The sequence below is a fragment of the Salvelinus namaycush genome, chromosome 41 (assembly GCF_016432855.1).
Source record: "Salvelinus namaycush isolate Seneca chromosome 41, SaNama_1.0, whole genome shotgun sequence".
Taxonomy (NCBI): domain Eukaryota; kingdom Metazoa; phylum Chordata; class Actinopteri; order Salmoniformes; family Salmonidae; genus Salvelinus; species Salvelinus namaycush.
Window position 1 is genome coordinate 4548642 of NC_052347.1, and position 24154 is coordinate 4572795.

The 24154-nt window shown below is 43.3% G+C and overlaps 1 protein-coding gene across 3 annotated transcripts; it reads right to left on the reverse strand.

Moving 5' to 3' along the window:
• Nucleotides 1-109: 109 nt before the first annotated feature.
• On the reverse strand, nucleotides 110-20933 carry LOC120034440 (zinc finger protein 646-like). 3 transcript variants are annotated; one of them, XM_038981003.1, is made up of 7 exons: nucleotides 20771-20933; nucleotides 10730-13503; nucleotides 10129-10203; nucleotides 8822-9940; nucleotides 6800-7707; nucleotides 1756-2142; nucleotides 611-1636 (listed from the first exon to the last, which is right to left on the reverse strand). In XM_038981003.1, the coding sequence occupies exons 2-7, from the start codon at nucleotides 13309-13311 to the stop codon at nucleotides 1083-1085; spliced, it is 5625 nt and encodes a 1874-aa protein (XP_038836931.1). In that variant the 5' UTR covers nucleotides 13312-13503; nucleotides 20771-20933; the 3' UTR covers nucleotides 611-1082. The 3 variants fall into 3 exon arrangements, with proteins under 3 accessions (XP_038836933.1, XP_038836931.1, XP_038836932.1); XM_038981005.1 differs by lacking the exons at nucleotides 611-1636; nucleotides 1756-2142 and adding an exon at nucleotides 110-527; XM_038981004.1 differs by lacking the exon at nucleotides 10129-10203.
• Nucleotides 20934-24154: the final 3221 nt, after the last annotated feature.

The following is a 24154-nucleotide window of genomic DNA, read 5'->3' on the forward strand; positions in this document are numbered from 1 at the left end:
TTATTGGAAAAATGACTTGTGTCATGCACAAAGTAGATGTCCTAAGCGACTTGCCAAAACTATAGTTTGTTAACAAGACATTTGTGGAGTGGTTGAAAAACGAGTTTTAATGACTCCAACCTAAGTGTATATAAACTTCCGACTTCAACTGTACATGATGAATGGTCTGGGGTAAGTGTAAGGACAAGGGGTGGTTACAACACATCTCCTAAACTGAGAGATCCTAAAGCATACTATAATGATTTATAAAAGCCATACTGTTAATAATACAGTCAGATGTATAATTATAATACATGTTAAAACCAAATGCAGGTACCGGCCTAACAATATACATTTCTTTATTTTTATCCATGTTTTTTTAATCATCTATATGCGCTTGCTGGCTAGGCGCAGTGTTTAAAATATTGGGGCCAAGAGCCATTTTGAAATAATGGGAGGAATACAGAAATGTTATGTCAGACAGTAGCAACCCATTAAGAGCATTGTCGTCATCTGCAGAATAATAAAGTTTGAAGCTCATCTTCGTGCTGCCAGAAACACACAAGTTAGAAAACGATTAGAACCTCGCAAGAGAGCAATGCACCCTCAGGTCAGTTCTATATTACAGGTCAGTTCTATATTACTACATTCACCGTTAACACTCAATCTTTACAATGTCAAATGTCAAAGTACATCTCAACTCTTTAATCCAACATATTGCGCATATGTTTAAAATCCATGAGTTACTCTTCAATGTCTTTTATACTGTATGACAACAAAAGCCGCAAGCAAAGGCTTCACTGAAGATTAACAGACGGGATGTTATGATGTGTAGGAACAATCCCAAAACCTCAATATCGACTCTTTTTTTTTTTACCAGTAATCCTGGTGTACCATTGCAGGCGGAAGGGTTGTTGTACACTAGCAAAGGCCATCGAGTGAATGCATTAAGCACAGCTAACTGATTAGATGGGTGAAGATTTTGCAACCTGTATCCTAACCAGTGTAGTGTCCATGTCAAGTCCACTTTTTCCCCTTCTCTGGGGTCGCATGCAGGGCCTTGCGCGTCTAAACCACATAACCTGCTCTATGAAAATCACAGTCTATAACAAAGGTGGGATGGTGGTGAATGAGAAGGAGGGTGAAGAAGAGTTTTGGCACCTCCAGAACCTTGGCATTTCAATGCTTCCCCTTTCCCCACCCCCACCCATACTTTGTATAGATATGGGTTGCGGCAGAGCCAAGAGGGTGGCACTGATAGCAGCCACAGACACATTGGTGCGCACAGGTCGCGCTGAGCTGCCCCAATGCCACTTCATGTGGTGACGCAGGTTGGACTTGCTGGAGAAGCGCTTGTCGCATTGCTGGCAGGAGAAGGGTTTCTCCTTGGTGTGGATGCGCCTGTGGATTATGAGCTGGGTGGACACACGGAAGGACTTTCCGCACTCCGGGCACTCGTAGCGCTTGGTCTCCGTATGGATGCGTCGGTGGTTCTTGAGGGCGTTCAGATTGTGAAACTCCTTTTGACAGGAGGTGCAGAAATAAGCGCCAGTCTTGTGGATGGTCTTGTGGTTGAGGAGGGAGCTAGCATGGCGGTAAGCACGTCCACACTGGTCACAGACGTGCGACTTGGCCCCCGCACCAATTACCGGTTTACCTGAAAATGTAAACGTTGAACTTGTATTAAACCAAACCTCCAGAAACCTTGGCTTTTCAATGTATATCACAGCAGCACTTTCCCTTTCCCCACCTATAGAAATGGGCTTGAGCGCATACCCAGGAAACTGGAAGGCGCTGAGCCGCTCCAGTGCAACTTCATGTGGTGGCGCAGGTTCGACTTGCTGGAGAAGCGTTTGGTGCATTGCTGGCAGGAGAAGGGCTTCTCCTGGGTGTGAATGCGCTGGTGGACGATGAGTTGGCTAGGCGCACGAAAGGCCTTTCCACAATCTGAGCACCGGTGGCATTTGACCTCAGTGTGGATGCGCCGATGGGTCTTGAGAGCCATCAGGTTGGAGAACTCCTTCTGACAAGAGCTGCAGAAATAGGCACCTGTCTTGTGGACGTTCTTGTGGTTCTGGAGGGATCCGGCATGGCGGTAACCACGGCCGCACTGGTCGCAGACATGCGACTTGTGTGGTCTCCCTGCGCCAATTGGTGGATGACCTGAAAATGTAAAATGTAGGAATTGTGTCATGCCATAATTCTGATATTTTGTTTGTATACACATTAATGCTGGCTTCACATGCTCGTGGAAAATGGGGAAACTGGGAAGTCATAAGCCCGACATGGTTGTGTTCAAGTGCTTTTGAAGTTGGAACAATTCTTAATGAAGTAAGCTAGCTTGCTTAACATCAACAATATGGTCAGACTAGCTACACTATACATATTGATAAGGTTGTAATTATCAAAAACAGATTTGTTGTCAAAGGTAAAAGGTCAGTAGTGAACCGTCACAACTTGGGTAACAAATATGTCTCTGTACTTGTAATTTCGACTTGGACAGTGGTTCAAGTGAAATTTCCCACTGGGAACTAAAAGCTTCTGATAACTCCAATAGCATGTGAAAGCTACATGAGAAACAGCTTCATCAATAATTCTTCAACAATTAAAAGGTGCATTCCGTAACATTTCCACATGCACATAGATCTTGATATATCGGTAGTAATAAATTAATACTATTAATTGAGACAAAAACAAAGAACTGTCAGAGTGGCACGTCATGGCTACCCTCAGTTTATACAAAATGCAGCGTCTTCTCGATTCCATATTGGTTCTAGTTTTCAGAAGTTGAAAGCCCAACAATATTGTGTCTACAAAATAATATTTTGGACTTATGTCATATTCTTCAAAATCAGAGAGGGAGTCAAAAATATTACTGAAATGTTAAAGTTGGCACCTTTAACAATAAATTGTTTTTCGGGCAATTCACCTGAGCCTTTTCAATATGTCAATCTAACCATTGGGCAAATCAAATTGGCCTTCCCTCCACTGATGGCATACTGAGCTTTGAGTCAAACGTTGAGGCTACATGTGTTGTAAATGTCACTCTCCCACTGTACACTGCAGGTATATGGGTTTATTATGCATTTCAACTAGCTACCAGTATTTAATTTGGTCCTTTACATAGCTTTGTAACTGTACCTTGAATTTGGTAGAATAATCTGATGTCTCAATTTGGGAACAAATGTATAGCTACAGTTAATTATATTCAACACGGATGGATCTTTATTAAGCACAAACTATCATGCATATATAAAAGACGAAATGTACATGAAAACAAAACAAATATGGAACAGGTCAGAGTTACATGTGAAAGATTAAGGATGAGAGATTTGTATCTTCAATATCTGGGATAGTTTCATATTCATGGTGATAAATACACAAAAATTGGGATACAGCAATATTGCAATGTTGATTCTACAACCCTTAGGACAACATACTCAAAAAACTATTTCCTTTGGTTTCTCCCAATACTTGAGCGTTTCTTAATCAACCCAGACAAAAATATTTTATTTCGTTATTTTGAGCAGCCACTTGTTAGTTTAGCATACTAATCTAAGAGCTTATAGGAAGCAATTGAACAAAAGTGGACATCCAAAAACACACTTAACCACCACGCAGACACTCCATCCAACGTGTATAGTGACCATATCACTCTTGAACAACATATAATAGAAATGCCATTGTGGTTACTAGACGTTGGCATCAGCTCCACAGATTCCATATGGACACTGGTGTTAGCGTGCTAAGCTAACTAGCGGCAAACATGCACTCTCAAACTTGACTGGGTTGACTTAAAAAAACTGTGGAAAACAGAGATTGGTCTAAACATCAGCTAAGTGAAAAAACTAAAGGAGTTTGGGGATATTCTTCTTCCAATGATATAAGAACTCCAAACCCATTTGGTTGGTTATAAAAATAAAAGGTATATTTTCAACAACCACATCGTAAACTCAATATTATTGTGATTATGTGTTGCATAAAACAAAAATATCCTAGCATCAAGATAATGGAATGCATTCAAAGATTGTACCTTAGAGATTACATATAGATGCATTAGTGTCCATTTTTGAAATTGTTTGGACTAACATGAGTAAATGACTGAAAATAACAGAGGTCAAATCCTCTAGGGCTGTGTTTATACAGGGAGCCTTATGCCAATCTGTTTCTCCACTAAATTGCCATTTTAACTAATTAGATCAGCTCTGAATAAGATCTGATGTGAAAAGATCTGATGTGATTGGTCAAAATAACATTTAGTGGAAAGAAATATCAGCATTGGGCTGTCTGTGTACACAGCCTAGGTGTATGATGAGGGCACCCGCCTTTCTAGAGGGAACAAGGTAAATAACATTATCAAACTTCATCCTCAGTCTGCATCATTTGCTTAAAGATCTGCAATTGTATACCCCCCTTCAACAGGTCAATTATTTGGCCCCTCAACTAGACGCATTTTCATTTGACCAATTCACTGAAGCGAAAATGTTCAAGCCAAGTCTTCAACAAGATCGAGTTAACCCAGGTTGATTTCACCTTCACAGGTTAAAAATTGCCCGTGTGAAAACATGTTGATTATTAAAACACTTAACACTTTCAAAAGTACATTAAAAAGCGTGGAGTTAAAGGACAATTGATTCACCACAATGTTCGTCACTTGTTTTCCAGCTATTTATTTTCAGTACTCAGCATTAGGGGGTTATAATATGGACAGGTTTTGTTAAGAAATGAATTATCAAAACATAGTTTATAAAAGTGTATAGTAGGCATTACATACATGTATGAAACAAATAGTTAGAACTGAAAATGATTCATTATAGTTGTTCAAACCAATCCTTTCTAATCTAACCGTAACGATGGTTGGAAGTGTCCACTTTTAACCAATTCTGGAGAAAACGGAAGAGTTCAATTAAAATAGTTAGTTGTCTAGTTATCACATTGCTCTTAAATCACTTCACTGTCACTATATAATTTCACTTACTAGCACCAGAGCTCCCAGTAAAAGGTGTTCACAGAGCTTTGAATAGTCAAAACGCAATTAAATAAAAGAAATACTAATAAATACAAGGGTTACGATACGGTGTAACAAAATCTTAAAGAGAATGAGGACTGCACTCACAAACAATTCACAAAGTCATCCCTTTGAGTGTGAGCTTTTTGTGAAACAGAAGGAAGTCCAGTCTGACTTGAGGGGAGAGAGTCACAACATCACTTCAGAAATACTTCCTTAATCTTTGTACTGCAATCAAAAACACACATTATACAACTGTTTATTGTACAAGGGACGTTTTTTTTTTTTTTAAACCATAACAAATTGAGACAACATGGAGGAGTACTGTAACAAGTGTTCTTTGGGAGTCCTTCATACTTGACTCCATGTCAATTATACATACAGGATGAATGGTCTGGGGTAAGTGTAAGGAAAGGGGGTGGTTACAACACAGCTCCTAAACAGAGATCCTACAACTAGCGTTTTCCATTACAAGTGTTAATATAAATAAATGCATTCTACAATAATCTGTTTTATAAAAAGTCAAACTGTAAATAATGCAGTCAGAAGTACGATTACGATACAGGATAAAACCAAATGCCGGCATGGGCCTAACAATATACATTTTCTTTCCCTTTTTTTTTTTTTTTTTTTAACCACAACTTATTGTCTATACATCTTAACTAGTTAGGCGCAGTGTTTAAAATATGGGTGCCCAGAAACATTTTTTTTTTTTTTTGAATATTAGGAGGAATACACAAATGTGATGCCAGAAAGAAGCAACCGATAAAGAGCATTGCTGTCATCTGCAGAATAATAAGGTTTGAAGCTCATCTTCGTGCTGCAAGAAACACACAAGTTAGAAAACGATTAGAACCTCGCAAGAGAGCAATGCACCCGCAGGTCAGTTCTATATTACAGAAATGTGACATCTCCAACCACTGCAGAAATTCACCGTTAAAAACTACATTTTTACAATGCCAAAGTACATCTCAACTCTTTGTTCCAACATATTACTCACTTCAGAGATACTGTTCGAGAATAAAATGTTCTTACTGGTTAAGATGTTTTGTAGAACATGACAAAGGCCGCATGCAAAGGCTTTATCCAAAATCAACAGATATGGAATGGGATGTCATGATGTGCAATGCATTCAAACTGCAAAGATGCCACAAAAAAAACCTTAACATTGGTCAAATTCATCAATGTGGTTGACTTGGTGAGCTTCACGCCACACTCTTGGCATGGCATAAGGATGTTCTTCCTATTGTGCCAGGTTTGCTGTAACTTCTTTGACACTGGGGCTTAACTGTCAATAAAACACTGAGAAATCTACAATCATCTACTGTGTAGCATGCAACAGGGGCTATGACAACAGTATATCATTAAGGTTTCTAAAGGGCTGAACAGAGAAGTCTAACACATCCTACACTGAGTGAGCAGTAATCCTTGTGTACCATTACAGGCGAATGGGTTCTTTTCCCCTAGCAAAGGCCATCGAGTGAATGCAAGCAAGAGTAGCCATGCTGGTTGGGATGAAGCGGATGGGGGAAGCTTTTGCAACCAGACTGTCTTAACCAGTGTAGATGTCGTCCATGCCAAGTCAGTCCTCTCCCCCTCCCCCCTCCCTTGTCTCAGGTTGCATGCAGGGCCTGTGTCTCTAAAACACATAATCTGCTCTGAAAATCTACAGATATAAACCTCACACTCTACAACAAGAGTGAGATGGTGGTGAATGAGAAGGAAGGGGACTAAAACCTTGGCATTTCAATGCATCTCACACTAGCACCCCCACCCCCTCCCATACTTATAGAAATGGGCCTGAGGGCATACCCAAGAAGCTGGCAGCGCCCATGGCCATGGTGGGGGGCGCTGAGCTGCTCCAGTGCACCTTCTGGTGGTGGCGCAGGTTGGACTTGCTGGAGAAGCGCTTGTCGCATTGCTGGCAGGAAAAGGGCTTTTCCTTTGTGTGGATGCGCCTGTGGCAGATGAGCTGGGTGGACACACGGAAGGACTTTCCGCAGTCAGGGCACTGGAAACGTTTGGGCTCAGTGTGAATGCGCCGGTGGTTCTTGAGGGACATCAGGTTGGGAAACTCCTTCTGACAGGAGTTACAGAAGTAGGCGCCTGTTTTGTGACTGTTTTTGTGGTTGAGGAGGGAGCTGGCGTGGAGGTAGCCGCGGCCGCACTGGTTGCAGACGTGCGACTTGGTCCCCGTCGCCCCACGGCTCCTGCTGCCACTGGGGCCTTGGAAGGACAGGGAGTTCATTTTGGGTAGTCCATTGGGGACCAGTCCTTGGGCCTGCAACAGCGTGAGATCCAGGCCGGAGTCCCAGTTAAGGCCTGAGCTCCCGCCCCCGGATGTGCCCCCAGAGGCTCCCCCAGCCCTGGCCTGTTTCTGCTGGGGGGGCCTGGGGGCTTGGCCGTGGGAGATCTCCTGGTGGAGCCGGAAGCTGGCCTGGCTGGGGAAGCTGCGCTGGCAGGGGCCACAAGTTAGCTCCCTCTCCTTTAGGTGGACGCGACGGTGGCTGTTGAGCTGGGAGGAGACACGGAAAGCCTTGCCGCATTCTGGGCAGCGGTGACGCCGTATCTCTGAATGGATGCGCCGGTGGTTCTTGAGGGCCAGGAGGTTGGAATAGGTCTTGAGGCACACGGCACAGTGGTAAATGCCGACGGTGTGGGTGTTTTTGTGGTTGAGGAGGGAGCTGGCATGGGCGTAGGAGCGGCCACACTGGTCACATCTGTGGAGAGACAGAAGAGAAGAAGAAGAAATTAGTAATTGCTTGCGGTCCATTTTTTACTAATCTAACAAAACTAATTGGCTGGTTACCACTTTTCCATTAGATAAAACTTATATATCTCAAAATAATTTTTACAGGTATATGATCTGGAATCCGGCTTAAAGCTTTGGAGATGACTATAAGTGGTTTACCATGTCCTGCAAGAAGAAATAGTCAATTTATACACATAGTAAAAGGGGGACACATTTTTGGTGGAAACAAGGCATTAAATTAGTTTTCAATTACTTGATTGAGTCTTAGAAGGTATGTGTGGCTCCCTGCACTGCACATTTGGATACAACAATTCCGTCACACTTTCAAAGTTATTGAAATGATTCCGACTTTCTTATTGGCCGCAACTGTGGTGAAATATGGTGGCTTAGTGCAGATTACCCCACCCCCATAAAAATCACTAAATTACAACAAAGCATGTGCAGTGTAGCAAGCTCCAAATACTTACTGTGGGTCTAAGGATAGGCCTATGCTCTTTATCAATGTAGTCTTTACTGTAATAGCAGCAAAAAAAAACAACATACAAGAACCTTTTCACTTCTATGGTCTTTTACCATTTTAACCACCTTTTTGTGCCTTGACTTTGTCAAACAAAGAAGCCCACTAAACTAGGTTTACACTACCAACAACCTAAAATGTACAATGTACCTATAAAAAGAGACAGGGAAGCACAAACAAAGGAGCACTACAATTCATAACAAGTACAAGGAACACACAAATCATAAATCTTACTTATTATACTACGTCAGCTACTTTGAATTGATATCAATTAATGGCAGTATTCTTTGTAAAAGCAGAAAATAAAACATCCAACTGAACAATCATATCACGTCTGATTCATAGTAGCCTAGGAAACGAATGTATATCTAACTGAAAGCAAACAGGGTGACTTATCTGGTCTCCACTAATCAATCTGTCCAAACTTCAGAAATATCCGAATTCCGGTGCACGTATGGTCCCAAGGAAGCCGGATTGGAGATCATATACCTGTAATAGACATGTAGAAACCTATGATCTTCACTATTTTCACTTCAAGAAGCACAAACAACAGACGAAAACTCACGTGTACCGGCACTCTTCTCCCCCTGTCGTGCTTGCAGTGGCCATCCTCCTGCCCTCCTTGCCTACCTGGTTCTCCCCGCAGCGGTGCCTCGCCAGGCCTGACCTCCCCTGGAAGCTCTTCCCGCAGCTGGTGCAGCCAAAGCGTGTGTGGCCCTCCTCATGGACCTTCTGGTGATTGCGGAGGAATCTGGCTAGCCGGAATGCTTTCCCACAGTGGTGGCAGATGTGCCTCTTCTTCTGCGTGTGGATGCGCATGTGGTTGCGCAGCGCCATGTAGTTGGAGTACGGCTTGTCGCAGTAGGTGCAAGTGAAGGTGCCCGTCTTGTGTGTGTGCTTGTGGTTCAGCAGGCTGCTGGCATGTTTGTAAGAGCAGTTGCAGATGTCACAGCTGTAGGGGCGTTCATCTGGCACAAGGTCAGCCCCATCGATGCTGAGGCTTGAGCTGTTGAGGGAGGCAGAGGACGAAGGGAGCTGCTGAGCAGGGCAGTCGTGTGCAGCCAGCTGGTCTGCAGTAGCGAAACCCTCGCAGCACCCATCACACTCGTAATCCATTTGAGCAACAGCTCCTGCAGCCCCCTTGCAGAGCTGTGCAGAGTGGTGGGTGGTCAGCTGCTTTTGGGTACGGAATCCTTTGCCACATTCCTGGCAAGTGTGCTTCTTGAGGGCAAAATGAAGACGCAGATGGTTTTTCATGGCCAGGCGGTTCGGGTAAGTGGAGTTGCAGACATTGCAGTGATACTCGCCAATTTTGTGAAGATTCTTGTGATTGGCCAAGCTACCTGCATGACGATAGCTCCGTCCGCACTCGTCACAGGCGAAGGGTCGTCGTCCCCCTTCTTGTAGATCAAAATTCTGAGCCCTTGAAGTGCCAGCCTCTGAGTAGGGTTGCTTGAAGCCTTGTTGTTGTTGTCCATACTTGACTTCCCCCATGCCAGGGTTCTGGGATTTGGACGATTCTCCTCTCATGGCCTGCATGCCAGAGGGTCCTCCTTGATACCTTCCATTGCCTAGTTTTGCGAGCTGGGCGTGAGCCTTTGCTCGGTGTTCTTCATGTAGCCGAAGGTGGTTTTCCAGCTGCTTCTGGATCTTGAAGGCCTTCCCACACTCCTCACACTTGTGCCTGCAAAAGAAAGTGAGGACCAAATTAAAGATGGGTTAGGAACTGGTAAGCACTCCCTTTCCCTATTCCACGATCTGCCAGCCACTCAACTCGCTCCTAACATCATGAGTGGACAAGCCTACTGGCTGAATGGGCACTAGCTACATTTAGTAATGATGATAAAAGCACATTTGGGGAAGGTTATTTACCATTCAAGTAAAGCCATCGTTTCGGAATCGGGTGCCACTTGGGGACCGCTTCTCCCTGTGCCAGCGGCAGCCTTGCTGTAGCAAGCCAATAAAGGGAAATCACCAGTCAGAAATACATTTTACGTTTAGAACGGATTCAAAAACGTCATGGCCTGGCCATTTCTTGGGTTCCTCAGGGTTGCTTAAGGGGTGTTTTGTTTTTAAATTAGCTTTACAGATTGGACTGTAGCACAGAGTAGACTCTTACATTAAAATTACAATGTTGTTAGTTTTTCAGCTGTGCCGCTGTACAGTGAGGGAAAAGCGGTGTGTTTTCTTCAACAAATCGAATGCCTATTTTTTACATCAATGCGGAGGCCCTCGATAGGCAACTCATATCTAGTATTATTACAATGAAAAATACCACATCTCATTATTTCAGAGAAAATAAAGACCAATCGATGGAAGAGATACTGTACAATCCAGATTTTAGTGTAATCTGTCCTATTGATGTCAATTGGAAATTTTGACCAAATTCAGCTATGCAAACAGATCTTATGTTATTAATAGGCCCACAAAGACAAACAAGTCTTAATGGGAAAAGCATCAAACAAAAGCTTACCTTTTTAAATCAAAGTGGGTCCTCTGGTGGTTCTTAAGGGCCAGCAGGTTGTAGTAGCGCTTCTGGCAGACAAGGCATCTGAAGACTCCGGTCTTGTGAGATTTCTTGTGGTTGAGCAGGGAGCAAGGGTGCCTGTAGCCCCTTCCACACTGGTCACATTTATGGGGCCGATCCTCCGAATCTGGCATCTGTTGTCTACGGTCCTGTCCTCCCATATCACGACTGCCTCCAGGTCCTCCAACTCCACTAACTCCATCTCCGCCAGTCATCCCTTTAGCGCCATTCAACCCTTCTTTGCTCAGCACTCCTCCTCTTCCCTTTCCAGGACACAGGTGAGTGATCAGGTGATGGCGATCAGCAAAGAACATGCCACAGTCAACGCAAATGTGATTCCTCCCATCACCATCCATTTTGCCATTAGTAGTGGTGGGATCGGCCCCCATGCTCTGCGCTGCTGCATCTGACCTTTGTGGCCCATGAATCAGTTGGTGGTTTAACAGGTCTTGCTTTCTGGAGAAGCTCTGGCCACAGGTGCTGCAGATAATCCTCCAGTCTGCCTCACCGTTAGGAGAAAGTGCCGAAGTCCCAGGCCCTGTGGGATTGTTAGCATGGCTGCGCAGATGACTCCTCAGAGCTCTGAGGCTGGCATAATGGTTTCCACACACCGAGCACTGGTACACTTCACCATCATCATCATCTTCTTTATTCATCCTTTTTCCCCCTCCTTGGGCATGGGACTGAGAACCATACTGAGAGCGCTGTCCATTGCTCTCTTTCACATTTCCTCCACCTGAAGGGAGAGCAGCGCCTCCAGGACTGTTGTAGCCACTCATGTTTCCCATGAATCCATTGGACATCCCCTGGTTCTGTCGCCGTTGGGGGCACATGTGAGACTTGATGCCAGATATGTCCCCGTACATCTCTCCACAGTCAGTGCACATGTGTCTATCAGCCTGGCGGTGGTTCTGGGGAAGAGGGGAGTGCCCAGAGTTGCTCTGGGCAAGGGAGCCATCAAATCGATCATGGAACTCCAGTGAATCCAAACCGCTGCTGTGGCCACCATCAGGTACAAAGTGAGCAGCGTCACCAAGATTTCCAGGGAGGGAGATGGGGGTGGTTGCGCCGCTCCCCTCCTGCACATAACTATTCTGAGAGTCAAGTGTCAGGGGTTCAGAGGAGAGCCAGTCGCCTTCAGTGTTGAGGGATGATTGGTTGGATGTTCTTCCCTTATGGCTGCGGAGGTGGCTATGCAAGGCTGCCAAGTGCGGATACTGCTTGCAGCAGATGGTGCACTGGTAGAGGCCAGTCTGGTGGGAGCGCTTGTGGTTGACCAGGCTTCCAGCATGGCGGTAGCTTTTCCCACAATCCTGACACTTGAAACGACGTTCGCCATCATCAGAAGAAGATTGCACTCTCTCTCCAGATGGTGATGGGTTAGAGTTAGAGCCAATCCCATCAGTGTTCAGGATACCATCCTGACCATGGGAGCCTGGGTGGGGGTCATGGGTCAGGTAGTGAACTTTGAGGCTCTCCAGATCAGGATGCCCAGCCCCACAGTATGCACAAGTGTAAATGGGGTTATTGACAGGAGGGCCAAGCATTGGGTCAAAGGGGCCACGTTTATCATTTGGCAAAGGAGGAAGCGGCAGAGGGTCACCCAGGGCAGGTGTGTATGCTGGGGAGCGGACAGCGCTGAGATTGTGCGCCATTATCCCAGGGAAACTACGGGAAAGACCCAGTGAAGAGGAGGCTGCATTATGCAACAGGATGTGCTCCTGGAAGTCACTCTTGTTGGGCAAAGCTACCTGGCACAGGTGGCAGAAGCAGTTAGCTGCATCATCGGTTTGGGGCGCAGACGAACGCTGATCAGTCACAGAATCGTGTATGTTGTTAACCATCGATGCTCCAGGAGTCTTAAACTTTGAGTGGGTTCGCTCATGACCATTGAGAGCAGCCAGGTTGTTGAACTGCTTGTAACAGACGGTGCACTTGAACGCCCCTTCCTGATGACATTTCTTGTGATTAACCAGGCTCCCATGGTGGCGGTAGGTTCTATCACACTGATCGCATTTGAATGGACGATCCCAGGCATCATCGGTTACAGGTGACTTCTTATGATCATCTGGGTCATGTGACATCACACCATGACCCATTCCACTGTTGTTCAGGTGACTGCGGGCAAAGCCATCAGACAGGTCCTGTGCAAGACCATAGTTCCTCTCATCATGTCCGTCTTCAGCGCCTTCGTCACCGCCGTCTTCCTCTGCCTGGGCACTGCTTGGGGATAGGGTGTGGATACGGAGGTGGTTCTTCAGAGCCACAGCATTGGGCAGGGTTCTGGTGCAGACTGGGCACTGAAAGGAACCCACTTCATGGGATTTCTTATGGTTGGCCAGGCTGCCAGCATGCTTATAGATGCGGCCACATTGCTCACACTCAAACCTGCCATTCTCTTCTTGCTGGTAGTGAGCCTTCATGTGTTCTAACAGACTAGGGGTACTGGGGCAAACCATATCACACTCTTTACAGGGGAAACCCTTGACACGGCTCATATCATGCATTGCCATAGTAGGCGTATACATTTAAGGGGTATTCAAGTCTCAAGATAATAAACAAAGTAGACAAGAGTAAAATAGAGTCTTAGCTCTTGGATTCTGTGGTGTCAACCATTTTCTTCCCAGAGCTGAAGAAAGTCTTCTCTTTCAGCCATTCAATACCACCCCGTCAGGGCAGCACCGGAAGGATCTGGACACGGAGCAGGCACTGGAAGAGCACTGTTGAAATAGGAAAAACAAAGGAGGCATTGAATCATTTCGAAGAGAAGAGACCCAAACCAGAAACGATTATACATACTGAACGTCTAGCCATTTGCACTGTCAATGTGGAAAGGTTATCTATTCTATACCGCAAGAAATATGACAAAGAACACCTTCATTGGAATAGTAATGGTCTGGCAAAAGCAAACCGGTTAAAAATCCGCCACATCAGTCATTCAGACCAATAAAATGTTTCCAACATTGAAACTCTACCTATCAAGGGTGCTGGGCAGGGTAAATGAAGCACACCTACATGTAAGAGCAGGAACACACACAGGATTGTTTACCGTACGCCAGCCGAGAGTAATTTGCACTTCTGAACAGAGTGTCGGCAGTATATCTCTGTGTTCACAGAGCAAAAAACTTGAAGTCATCAGTCACAAAGCCTTAAAATAGTACAAACCAGAAGGCAGTAGCGTTGTTTGGCAATGCATGTCCGTGTGTTTTGCTTAGTTTATGGTCTAGATTCCCACATTAGCTAGCTAGCTAGCTGCGCTGATGTTGCCATTTTGTAGAATGGCCCGTATCAACTAGATAACTACCTAACAAGATGATGAAGAAACAATTCAATTCACTCTACAAAATCCCAGTGCCAGCACATAGCTAGCTATGTTGTGCTAAACATTTGGCTAAGGACACTGCATTAGCTCGGCAGCTAACACAGGAAGCTGTTTCATGGAAACTAATCCATTGTGATTTAATTAGAACATCAATACTAGCTATAGTGGTTAGCTAGCTTGGAGGAAGTATTTAGTGTTGTGTGCATTGCGTCTGTGCACTTAGCTAGCTACCATCCCATAGCCTAATTGCATATGAAGTGTGACTGGCTTATCCGTGGATGTAGAGAAAATAAAATTTGTCACTCTTGTTGGTTTCCCCACGTGGGCATTTGTGCTCTCTGATTGGCTAAAAGCCAAGTGAAATTTTATTGGTCACATACACGTGTTTAGCAGATGTTATTGCGGGTGTAGCGAAACACTTGTGCTTCTAGTTCCAACAGTGCAGCAATATCTAACAATTTCACAACATATACCCAATACACACAAATATCAGTAAAGGAATTAAGAATATATAAATATATGGATGAGCAATGTCAGAGCGGCACAGACTAAGATACAGTAGAATAGTATAGAATACAGTGTATACATGAGATGAGTAATGCAAGATATGTAAACATTATTAAAGTGACTAGTGTTTCATTTATTAAAGTGGCCAATGATTTCAAGTCTGTGTATATAGGCAGCAGCCTCTCTGTGTTAGTGATGGCTATTTAACAGTCTGATGACCTTGAGATAGAAGCTGTTTTCAGTCTCTCGGTCCCAGCTTTGATGCACCTGTACTGACCTCACCTTCTGGATGATAGCGGGGTGAACAGGCAGTGGCTCTGGTGGTTGTTGTCCTTGATGATCATTTTGGCCTTCCAGTGACATGCTGTAGTTGTCCTGGAGGGCAGGTAGTCTGCCCACGGTGAAGCGTCGTGCAGACCGCACCACCCTCTGGAGAGCCCCGAGGTTGTGCATGGTGCAGTTGCCATACCAGGCGGTGATACGCCCCGACAGGATGCTCTCAATTGTGCATCTGTAAAAGTTTGAAGGTGACGAGCCAAATTTCTTCAGCCTCCTGAGTTTGAAGAGGTGGACCATTTCAGTATGTCAGTGATGTGTACGCCGGGGAACTTAACGTCCCACCTTCTCCCGTGCTGTCTCGTCGATGTGGATAGGGGGTGCTCCCCCTGCTGTTTCCTGAAGTCCACGATCATCTCCTTTGTTTTGTTGACGTTGAGTGAGAGTTATTTTCCTGGCACCACTCCCAGAGCCCTCACCTCCTCCCTGTAGGCTATCTCGTCGTTGTTGTTACTCAAGCCTACTACTGTTGTTTGTCTGCTAAGTTGATGATTGAATTGGAGACGTGCTTGGACACGCAGTCATGGGTAAAGAGGGAGTACAGGAGGGGGCTGAGCACACACCTTTGTGGGGCCCCGGTGTTGAGGATCAGCGAAGTGGAGGTGTTGTTTCCTACCTTCACCACCTGGGGGCGGCCCGTCAAGAAGTTCAGGACCCTATTGCACCGGGCGTGGTTGAGACCCAGGGCCTCAAGCTTATTGATGAGCTTGGAGGGTAATATGGTGTTGAATGCTGAGCTATAGTCAATGACCAGCATTCTTAAATAGGTATTCATTCCTCTTGTCCAGATGAGATAGGGCAGTGTGCAGTGTGATGGCGATTTCATCGTCTGTGGACTTATTGGGGCGGATAGCAAATTGAAGTGGGTCTAGGGTGACAGGTAAGGTGGAGGTGATATGCTACGGGGCGATAGTCATTTACTTCAGTTACCTTTGTATTCTAGGGTACAGGAACAATGGTGGCCATCTTGAAGCATGTGGGTACAGCAGATTGGGACAGGGATGCGCATCCTCTGATGACGCGGTTAGAGATGCCGTCTGGTCCGGCAGCCTTGCAAGGGTTAACAAGTTTAAAATGTCTTACTCACGTCGGCCACGGAGAAGGAGAGCCCACAGTCCTTAGTAGCGGGCCACGCGGGTGGCACCGTGTTATCCTCAAAGCGAGCAAAGAACGTGTTTAGCTTGTCTGGAAGCAAGACGTCGTGACCACGACGTGGCTGGTTTTCCTTTTGTAGTCTGTGATTATCTATAGACCCTGCCACATACAGTACGTCTGAGCCGTTGAATCACGACTCACTTTGTCTCTATACTGACGTTTTGCCTGTTTGATTGCCTTGCAGAGGGAATGACTATTCAGCTTTTATTTTGCCATATTCCCAGTCACCTTTCCATGGTTAAATGCAGTGGTTTGCGCTTTCAGTTTTGCGCAAATGTTGCCATCTATCCACGGTTTCTGGTTAGGGTAGGTAGTAAAGTTGTTGGCCACTGACAAGCACTGCGATTCTACAAGTAGAAACGGCAGGTCCCTCGCTACCGGGTCGGCACGCAGCAGGTACCGCTTTTGTTCTAGCAAGAGAAGGAACGGCCTCCCCACTGTGATAAGTACCTATTGGCAGTCTGATTCTCTGTGTTTCATGCTTAATGGTCCTGAAATTTAGGCGCTGTCCAGAAACAAAGGCCCAATCCCAAATCGGCCCCTATACACCTGTGGAGATCTGATAGGTGTACTTTAAGTAACATCACAATAGCTCTACCTTGCCCTCTGATAGGCCAGGGGGAAGTTTTACCATATTGCTTATACCATTCAAATCCTCTCAGATCTCCAGAAGTGCATTGGGCGAAGGGTTTAAGGTTCAATTTGGGATTGGGCCAACCCCTAGCCCCATATCTCCTAGACCAGGGGTACTCAACTCTGACCATACGACAGGGTTTCCCAAACTCAGTCCTCTGGACCCCAAGGGGTGCACGTTTTGGTTTTTGCCCTAGCACTACAGAGCTGATTCAAATAATCAACTAATCATCAAGCTTTGATCATTTTAAATCAGCTGTGTAGTGGTAGGGCAAAACCAAAACGTACTTCCCTCGAGTGCCCTAGGACAGAGTTTGGGAAATGCTGCCCTACAGAGTCTGGAGGCTGCTAATATTTAATTTATTATACACACCTGGTGTCCCAAGTCAAAATCAGTCCCTGATTAGAGGGGAACAATGAAAAAAAAAATTGGTGGAACTGGCTTTGAAGGTCCAGAGCTTAGTTTGAGTGCCCTAGACCCAGTAGCGCTGTTTTTTTTAAATTATTCCCCTCTAATCAGGGACTGATTTAGACCTGGTACACCATGTGGGTGCAATTAATTATCAGGTCGAACAGAAAACCAGCAGTAGTCCTGACCTCATAGTGTAAAACTTTTATATCTCTGCCCTAGACAGTTGGAGATCTAAGAGGCAATATGGTAAAAGCTTTACCTTGCCCTCTGATAGACTTGGTGGAATTTTGACATATTTCCTCCACCTATTCAATCCTCTCAGATCACCACAAATGTCTAGGTCAGGGGTCGAAAACAGGTGGCCCGCGGGCCAAAAATCATCGCACTAGTTATTTTTGGGGGGCTAAATTGTGGTCAATTTGCATTTTAAATTATTATGATCCGGGCCCCCGACAATCAGCTCCACCAAAAACCCTCCAGCTGAAACTAGTTGCCTACCCCTAGTAAGAAGAACAGGTGAAGCGAGGCTCCACTCCTGTCAATTTGTCCACATGAGAATACAGCAATAAGCAGACCAAGAGGGGAGCTTATTTGATAAAATAGAAGTTTGATAAAGTTTAGGTTGTTACAAATTTAGTGAATGAAATTGTATATAGTTGTTTGTTTTGAACATGCGTAGCTGCCCTCCCATTGGCTAGAATGTTCCCACCTGATCTTCCCCCTCCCGCCTGCCTTTCCGACAACTCCCACTGTTAGGGCAGACACAAATTGGAAGATTTTTACCTACACAGCCCTGAAAGGCTGGTCCAGAGCCCATCCACATCAGATGAACTGTCATTGGTCTATTATACTCAGATCACATTGTGACGTCATGATGTGGGACAAAAGTTCCATACCACCTGAACAGGCTGAAATTCCAGGATTTTTTAAAACAGCTCTTACACAAAAGGGGCGTTAACATAATTTTCACAATTTCAATGTGTTATTTTGACCTACGTAGAGATGTAAAAAAATATATAATTTGGAACTGCACTGCCCTTTTAACATTCAACACTTGTGCTTTATTGTGGGGTGAAAAAACATGATATCAGTTCACAACCTCTTTGGACACCATAAAGGTTACTTTGGAGTCATTACAACTGTGAATATGTATCGACAAACTTTACAAATATATGTTGTCTTACATTTATAGAATTCATTTCTTTATGTTTTGCCAATGTTTGATGAATAGGACATTTGTTCAAATTAGTCTATAGTTTATTTGTACATATGATTTATCATCTACTGACAGCAGTCAGTGTGGATTCAAAGTCTTACTGATTGTATTTAGGCATATGTGCTAACTAAAGACTTGTGTTGTGAGAACTTTTAGACATGGCTTTTGTTTTATTGGATGTGGCACGTTTGCAGCTTGTGTTCGCTTCCGCCAGCCTGACCAATGTGTCGTGTGCCAAGTTCTTCCTGAAGGATCTTGGGAACCACACCTATAGTTTGCACATTTACAGCACAAAAGACAATACACAAAGGTTTGTTGAATGCCTAATTTCATAATTTCACATTGTGAAAAAACTATGTTCTGTGATAATTCATCCAAATTTGAGATGTTGGCCTAAAATATAAGCTAATGCAAGATTGATATTGTAGTTGTACACACAATTCTATTTTTTTTTTAAAATGGGTCAAATGCAACATTGGTCATTTTCAGTAACACAGGCCTAGTAGTCTAATAGTCAAATATAGGCTCAATCCACTATTCTAGAGCTTTCCATCATTTCCCCCCCAACCTATATTTGAATAAGGCATCATATTCCAGAATGGCTTATTGACATAGGCCTACCAGTATTTGTTCCTGCAGTCAAGTGACCGCAACACCTCAACAGAATACACTTTATACCCTGCATGGGTTAGTCTTACAGCTCCCATGTGAAAGCCCCATAACCTCTGGGAAGGTACCCTGATGCCAGGCCATCTGGATGTGCTAGGCTCATCAAGTCAATCAAGATCTGTGTAGCGAAATACCAGATGGGTCTAACATCACAAAAAGCACTTTGTCTACAGTTTGGGTTGTCTGTCATCTGTTGTTTACACTTTGAAGCATATTCATTGCTGAGCTGAGCCCAGGTTGGAATAAAGGCATATGTCTATTCAAATGATAACAAAAAAAATCACAATGGGCCCATGGTGTAAAAAGTGACCTGATATAAATCTCTGGCCTACAGAAGCCAGAGTTTCTGTTCTCTTTGGGGAGGAAAATGTAATGTGAATGTTCCCACTTCAGCTCGATTGGCCATTATCAAACGTGGTGTGAATGATGCAAGTAGCAGAATTATTAAAACGTAAGAAATGGGGAGGTGAAGCATAAACAACTGTGGAATAATGACCACTGACTAATTCCCATTTGCAACTAAATGCAAACAAAAAAATATTTACAATGTCTAAGAACTGTCAAATACAATTATGTAACTAGTTAGCCTAGAAAACAAGCGAAACTAATTTGATAGCAGAGGAACCTATTTTAAACAGTGAAATCACAACCATCTTTACATTTAACGCGCAAATAGTTGTACATACACCGTTTGCCTTTGCTAATATCTTTACATTTACTTTCAGTGTGACTCGATGTTTACACGTGCATTGTTTTGGTTGAGAGCTCCGACGACTTGGGTCTGGAGCTACATTACAACAAATAAAATGTTTTTCTTTCATATTAAGGAGGGCCAAGAAACTGTCATTCGAAATAATTTTTATGAAGTATAATCTGGTTTTGTGGTGGGCGGCGATTCTAACGCGATCCATGACCTTGGCTTGTCTTTTCTACTGAGTTCACACAGCGTACATTTTTCAGGACAAAAGCAGGGCATCTTTACCGCCGATCCGCGAGACATTCCGTGCTCTTTTCCATCGGACGACTCCCCAAATTAGGCAACATCAAGGCCGGAGGACCGAGAAAGCATAAACTATGACATTTTGCTCATAAATGCATAGTTAACTGAAACAACGAGTTATTAAATGTTGAAATATACTGTGAATTCGCTGCACACAAAAATCTAAACAGAACGACTAAATTTCCATCAAAATGCTTTCTAAGAAGGTATTTGCAACTAGCTAGTACGCTAGCCGCATTTTAGCTAAGTTAGCTGTGCAAACATTAGCCTGTTAGCTAGGTCAAGTTGTGAATATACATTATTTCGGATCATATAAATACATATTGTTATTTTAATACAAGTGTAGCTAAATGTGAGACATTACTTCACCTTAAGGAACAATTAAACTAGCAAACTAATGTAATAATCTGCACCGACCCGACAAACTAGCTAGCGCGGCCGCCTAGCTAAGTACCCCCCACGATGCTAAAAAAATACAAGGAAAACGGAAGTCGTTAACTCTACATTTTGCAAGCTCAAATAAATATAAGCTGCACACATGTATGTATATTCCCTTGTTATATGCACAGAACATATTATTTCAATTAATGCCTTAGCAAGCCAAATAACCGTGGCACGCAAATGTTAGCTTGCTGGCTAACGTGCGCTAGCCTAGAACCAACAAAGATCTCGACAAATACACTCTGGCCCATTGATGGAAAACATATTTTTTTATACGTTTTACGCACTCGACTTACCCGTTTAATGACGTTCTTTGCACCCGAGCGAATGATGCCGAACCTGAAAAACGCAGCATTTGCGTTCTCATTTAGGAGACTTGTTATTTTTTCAGATCAACAACCGACTTTGGTTCTTCGGTCATTTTTTTCTCCACGGATTCAACATACTTCCTGCTAACTAGCCGTGTGAAGCGGAGACATACGTACTTTTGCGCGTCATCATGCGCAGAATAACATTTTAGTCTGCATCAAACACCTATATTTTTAATAACAGATTACTTTTTTGCATGCTGTACTGTATTTTGCTCTCCAGAAACAGTAACTTGTCCATTTTGCTGATGCGCGCTCAATCATGTTGTTAATCCAAATCAGACAAACATCCACAGTTGGTGCAGGCGCTGCTCATAATAGATTCCCGTGAAAACAGCCTTTGCTTCGTGGATCATGAAGGAAATGACATTCCGAGGTCACTATGTCTGTCTATGGTATTGTAAATTACTGTCATTGTTTTTTTCATGGTTTGGGAGTGATAGTATAATACTCCTAAATGATTTAGTTTATTAGATTGCAACACGAAATGACATTCTGAGGTCACTATGTCTGTCTATGGTATTGTAAATTACAGTCATTGTTTCTTTCATGGTTTGGGAATGATAGTATAATACTCCAAAATGATTTAGTTTATTAGATTGCAACACTTGGTAACCTATAGTTGATTTTCTCAGGCTGTCCAATGTGCTTCACTGTGTTCTAATCTGTTTTGTATTAGCCTATTCCCAATTTAGTTTGAAGTGATCCACATGCAAAAATATTGCTTGTGAAATAGAAATCAAGTGTATCAGTTGACAATTCACAGCCATCGAATACATTTTATGCCATTGTGTTTGTGAATCTATTAGTATTTCTAAGGCATATATTTTTCTTGGCCCACAGATGTAGCCTTCCTAACCATCATTCAAAGCTATTGCAATCATTTATGATTGTTCAATAAGTGACATTTCCATTTGATCCATGAGATTTCTGTTTTTGCTTTGAAAATCTATAGTTACCTAGGAGCCTGGAGGTAGTCACCTAAGCCTGATTATAGGACACTGCATTTTAGTAAAATATTTATTATCATTTGTTTTATTATTATTATTGTATATCATTATCAGTATGAATATTGTAGGAATATTTAATAATCTAAAACAGTTATTTTATATACAGTACCAGTCAAAAGTTTGGACACCCCTACTTATTCAAGGGTTTTTATTTATTTTTACTATTTTCTAAAGAAAATTGTTAATAGTGAAGACATCAAAACTATGAAATAACACATATGGAATCATGTAGTAACCAAAATAGTGTTCAACAAATCAAAATAGATTTTAGATTCTTCAAAGTAGCCACCCTTTGCCTTGATGACAGCTTTGACATTCTAGGCATTCTCTCAACCAGCGTCATGAGGTAGTCACCTAGAATGCATTTCAATTAACAGGTGTGCCTTGTTAAAAGTGAACGCGTTTGAGCCAATCGGTTGTGTTGTGACAACGTAGGGGTGGTATACGGAAGATAGCCCTAATTGGTAAAATACCAAGTCCATATTATGGCAAGAACAGCTCAAAAAATCAAAGGGATACAACGGTCCATCATTACTTTAGGACATGAAGGTCAGTCAATCTGGAAAATTTGTGCAGTTGCAAAAACCATCAAGTGCTATGATGAAACTGGTTCTCATGAGGACCGCCACAGGAAAGGAAGACCCAGAGTTACCTCTGTTGCAAAGGATACCAGCCAGTTACCAGCCTCAGAAATTGCAGCCCAAATAAATGCTTCACAGAGTTCAAGTAACAGACACATCTCAACATCAACTGTTCAGAGGAGAGTGAATCAGGCCTTCATGGTCAAATTGCTGCAAAGAAACCACTACTAAAGGACACCAATAATAAGAAGAGACTTGGTTGGGCCAAGAAGCACAAGCAATGGACATTAGACCAGTGGAAATCTGTCCTTTCGTCTGATGAGTCCAAATTTGAGATTTTTGGTTCAACCGCCGTGTCTTTGTGAGACGCCGAGTAGGTGAACGGATGATTTATTTAGAAATCAAGGCACACTTAACCAGCATGTCTACCACAGCATTCTGCAGCAATACGCTATCCCATCTGGTTTGCGCTTAGTGGGACTATCATTTGTTTTTCAATAGGACAATGACCCAACACACCTCTAGGCTGTGTAAGGGCTATTTGACCAAGAAGGAGAGTGAGCACTGCATAAAATAAATTGTAATAATAGTGAAAAAATAGATACTGTATATATATAATTGTAATGAGTAAAAATGTGCTAGCAACAAATATATATATATACACACAGTGCATTCAGAACGTATACAAGACCCCTTGACTTTTTCCACATTTTATGTTACAGCCTTATTCTAAAATATTTTTTTAATCCCTCAATCTGCACACAATACAGTTAACAGTGCATGTCAGAGCAAAAACCAAGCCATGATGCTGCAGACATTTTTTGGTACCCTCCCCCAGAGCTGTGCCTCAATTCCTTCGACCTCATGGCTTGGGTTTTTTCTGACATGCACTGTCAACTGTGGGACTTTATATAGACTGGTGTGTGCCTTTCCAAATCATGTCCAATCAATTTAATTTACCACAGGTGGACGCCAATCAAGTTGTAGAAACGTCTCAAGGATGATCAATGGAAACAGGATGCACCTGAGCTCAATTTCGAGTCTCATAGCAAAGGGTCTAAATACTTATGTAAATATGTATATATATATATTTTTTCTTTTTTAATACATTTTCTACAATTTCTAAAAACCTGTTTTCGCTTTGTCATTATGGGGTATTGTGTGTAGATTGATGAGGGAAAACATTTATTTAATCAATTTTAGAATAAGACTGTAACAATGGAAAAAGTCAAGGGGTCTGAATACTTTCCGAATGCACTGTAAACTAATTTGCGGTTTGTGAGTAGCCTAGTTTTATAATGGCCCGGGACATTGTTTATTTATCAATTGCATCCTGTGAATTCGCGACAGAAAGAACCCACCCAATATAGCTCCAGTAAAATGGATCATATCTTTTGAACGGTTTGGGCTAGGGATACACGGTTTTCAGTAAAGTAATGGTGAAACCATGACAGTCACGAAGCTGTGCTTCACTTCGCTTCGCTTCGCTTCCTCTATGGCATACTACTTAGTGTGTAAGTGATGCACCGTTATGGGAACTAATTTCAGACATACAGCCTGAAATTGTGCAATTCTTAGACCATCAAAAGGTTTCAGGCTGGATCAAAAACATTTGGGTCTGTATCCCTGGAAGCCCAGGCCTAATGATGCCATTGTCCACGATAAAGCTCCACATCCAATTAAACACCCATGAGTTTCATTGTAAATGTAGAGGCTATCAG

What these genes read in the sequence shown, in the direction of transcription:
- LOC120034440 (XM_038981003.1), bottom strand. Translation starts at nt 13,311, where the DNA reads ATGTATACGCCTACTATGGCAATGCATGATATGAGCCGTGTCAAGGGT. An exon ending in ACCCACTTTGATTTAAAAAG is followed by an intron (nt 10,204 to 10,729) that starts GTAAGCTTTTGT and finishes GGCTTGCTACAG; the next exon opens with CAAGGCTGCCGCTGGCACAG. An exon ending in ACGATGGCTTTACTTGAATG is followed by an intron (nt 9,941 to 10,128) that starts GTAAATAACCTT and finishes TTTCTTTTGCAG; the next exon opens with GCACAAGTGTGAGGAGTGTG.